We start from the raw sequence: 2,142 nt of genomic DNA, 5'->3' as shown, positions 1-2,142 counted from the left end.
ACAAACGTTGTTGTTGTTGTGATCATAAACTGTATGGATGTGATTAAACGCAATACACAGAGCTTTTCTCTCACCATTGTAACGTGCTGCTTTTGCAAGCTTCCGTGAAAACGTTTCAGCGTTTATTTTCCTTTTTCGCCCTGAAGAAGATATCACAGGTTCATCAAGTTCGTCGAAATGATCCATCCTCGATCACTTTTAGTCAGCTTTGACGAAACTCCACTCAGGTAGCACGTCTTTTCAAAGTGAAAGTAGCCTTGTCACCTGACCTGAATACAGCGCGCTGATTCGCTAAAAAGGACTTATCGGCTTCTGTTCAAAAACAACAAGGGCGCTTGTCGGCTTCTGCAGTAAAACGTGACCTCGCGATGCCTTGAAAGTGGACAAAACCGGCTTTTTTGACAAAACGTGTTTAGGGTTCAGATCACGCTATATGTGGAGAATAATGCACGGTAATCAGCTCATTTTTTTTAAGTGCCGTTTATTGGTTTTTGCAAATGAACACTTCATATAGTATACTAAATGGATACTAAAATGAATGTAGTATACTAAACGAATACTAAATGTCAGTTGAACCAACAATCATTGCTCTTCAGTGATATGATAATTGGCTGGAACCCATCAGGCATCTTTATCATTCACATCATCAATCTGTATATTGCACTTAAACACTTATGCTTTTATCAAGTGCTCTGATTAATCAGATTTAAGTTCATGCTTTTCACACACACATGAGAATGTGCAGCATAGCTCTACTCCGCATCTCTCTCCCTCTGATTGATCCAGGGCACTTTTAAGCACAAGGCAGAGAGTGACCTGCTGTTTGCAGAACATCATAAGATGCTGCTGTATGATGGAAAGCTGTCTGCCAGTATCGCCTTCACCTATAATCCTCGAGCCACTGACGCTCAGCTGTGTCTGGAGTCCTCTCCCAAGGACAATGCTTCCATCTTTGTGCACTCACCACACGCCCTCATGCTGCAGGTATGCTCTTCCTCTTTGTCTCTTCATCACACCTGGTTCACCATCCCAGCACAGCTGCCCTGCCAGGTGGACTGCTCTCTGTGGGTGAATGAAACTAGCTCATCACCATTCGTTAACATAATTAACAATATGAGCATTTTTGTCATCTCGCTCAGCAAAATACGGCCCACACCTGTGCTGCATCCAGCACTTCATGAGTTCTAAAAGCACTTAATCTAATCTGGTCCACAGTGTTATCAAGGGAGTCTATAAGCTTTTTAACATTCATTTATTTATTAAATATAAATTTTTGACTCCAGAGCTCAACAATAAAGACAGCCTGATGGCCCGTGCCAGTGTGAGAATGTTTTGGGCCAGTTGATAGAAGTGTCGGTTACACTTTATTTGAAGTTGTCTTTGTTACAGTGTAATTATACATTTAAGTACTGAGTAATATTAATTAACTACATGTACTTACTATATGGTTAGGGTTAGGATTAGGGTTTGGCTTAGGGTTACTTGCATGTAATTATGCATAATTAATTGTTATTATAATAGTAAGTACATGTAACGTGTAACAAGGACACCTTCAAATAAAGTGTTACCAAAGTGTCTCTATGGCTTGCATATGTTAGCCTTGTTCCATGTGTTTCAATGCCTTGCAAGCATAAACATTTGGTTTTGTGTGATACATTCAAATTCCTCTAATTTAAGTATGTCATCAAGATAAAGTTATCTAACAGGATAACATAAATGAGGTTTTGTCGAAATTGCAAGAATGACTTCTGATACACTATGGTGTTTGAAGTTAAATATTTTATTCCCAGTGCACAGTTGTTTAACAGCAAATTCGTTTTTATTAATGTATTGCTAATTAAAACCTAAGAAATTATTATTATCATTACTTGAATTATTAATATTGTGTTGGCAAAAACATTTTTAACTGAAAATGTGTTCTTGGCAAGCCCTGGACTTGATAACTGGATTATAGGATATATTCTATAAAGTGACCTATAGGAACAATAATTTAGCTTGATTCTCTGATTTTTTTTTTCAGTTAATAAAGGCTTCTTCAGTTCTGATGGCATCTTCACATGCTGAACAGATGAAGTAGTTCTCTCTGACAATGAGTTTATGGAGCACTAGTCTGATTAGAGGCACCTAAGGACTCACAGCTGT

General features: G+C 38.2%; 1 protein-coding gene across 1 annotated transcript in view; it reads left to right on the top strand.

Annotated features, from left to right (window-relative positions):
* LOC107700305 (lipopolysaccharide-responsive and beige-like anchor protein) overlaps nucleotides 1-2,142 on the top strand; it is a 251,983-nt gene that overhangs the window by 57,531 nt on the left and 192,310 nt on the right. Inside the window, exon 9 of the mRNA XM_016501927.1 lies at nucleotides 787-984. Coding sequence (XP_016357413.1) covers nucleotides 787-984 — 198 coding nt within the window. The remainder of the gene's footprint in view (nucleotides 1-786; nucleotides 985-2,142) is intronic.

The sequence above is a fragment of the Sinocyclocheilus anshuiensis genome, unplaced genomic scaffold, assembly GCF_001515605.1.
Source record: "Sinocyclocheilus anshuiensis isolate Anshui unplaced genomic scaffold, SAMN03320099.WGS_v1.1 scaffold326, whole genome shotgun sequence".
Lineage (NCBI taxonomy): Eukaryota > Metazoa > Chordata > Actinopteri > Cypriniformes > Cyprinidae > Sinocyclocheilus > Sinocyclocheilus anshuiensis.
Note: the sequence above shows the minus strand (reverse complement) of the source record. Positions and strands in the feature narration are given on the sequence as shown.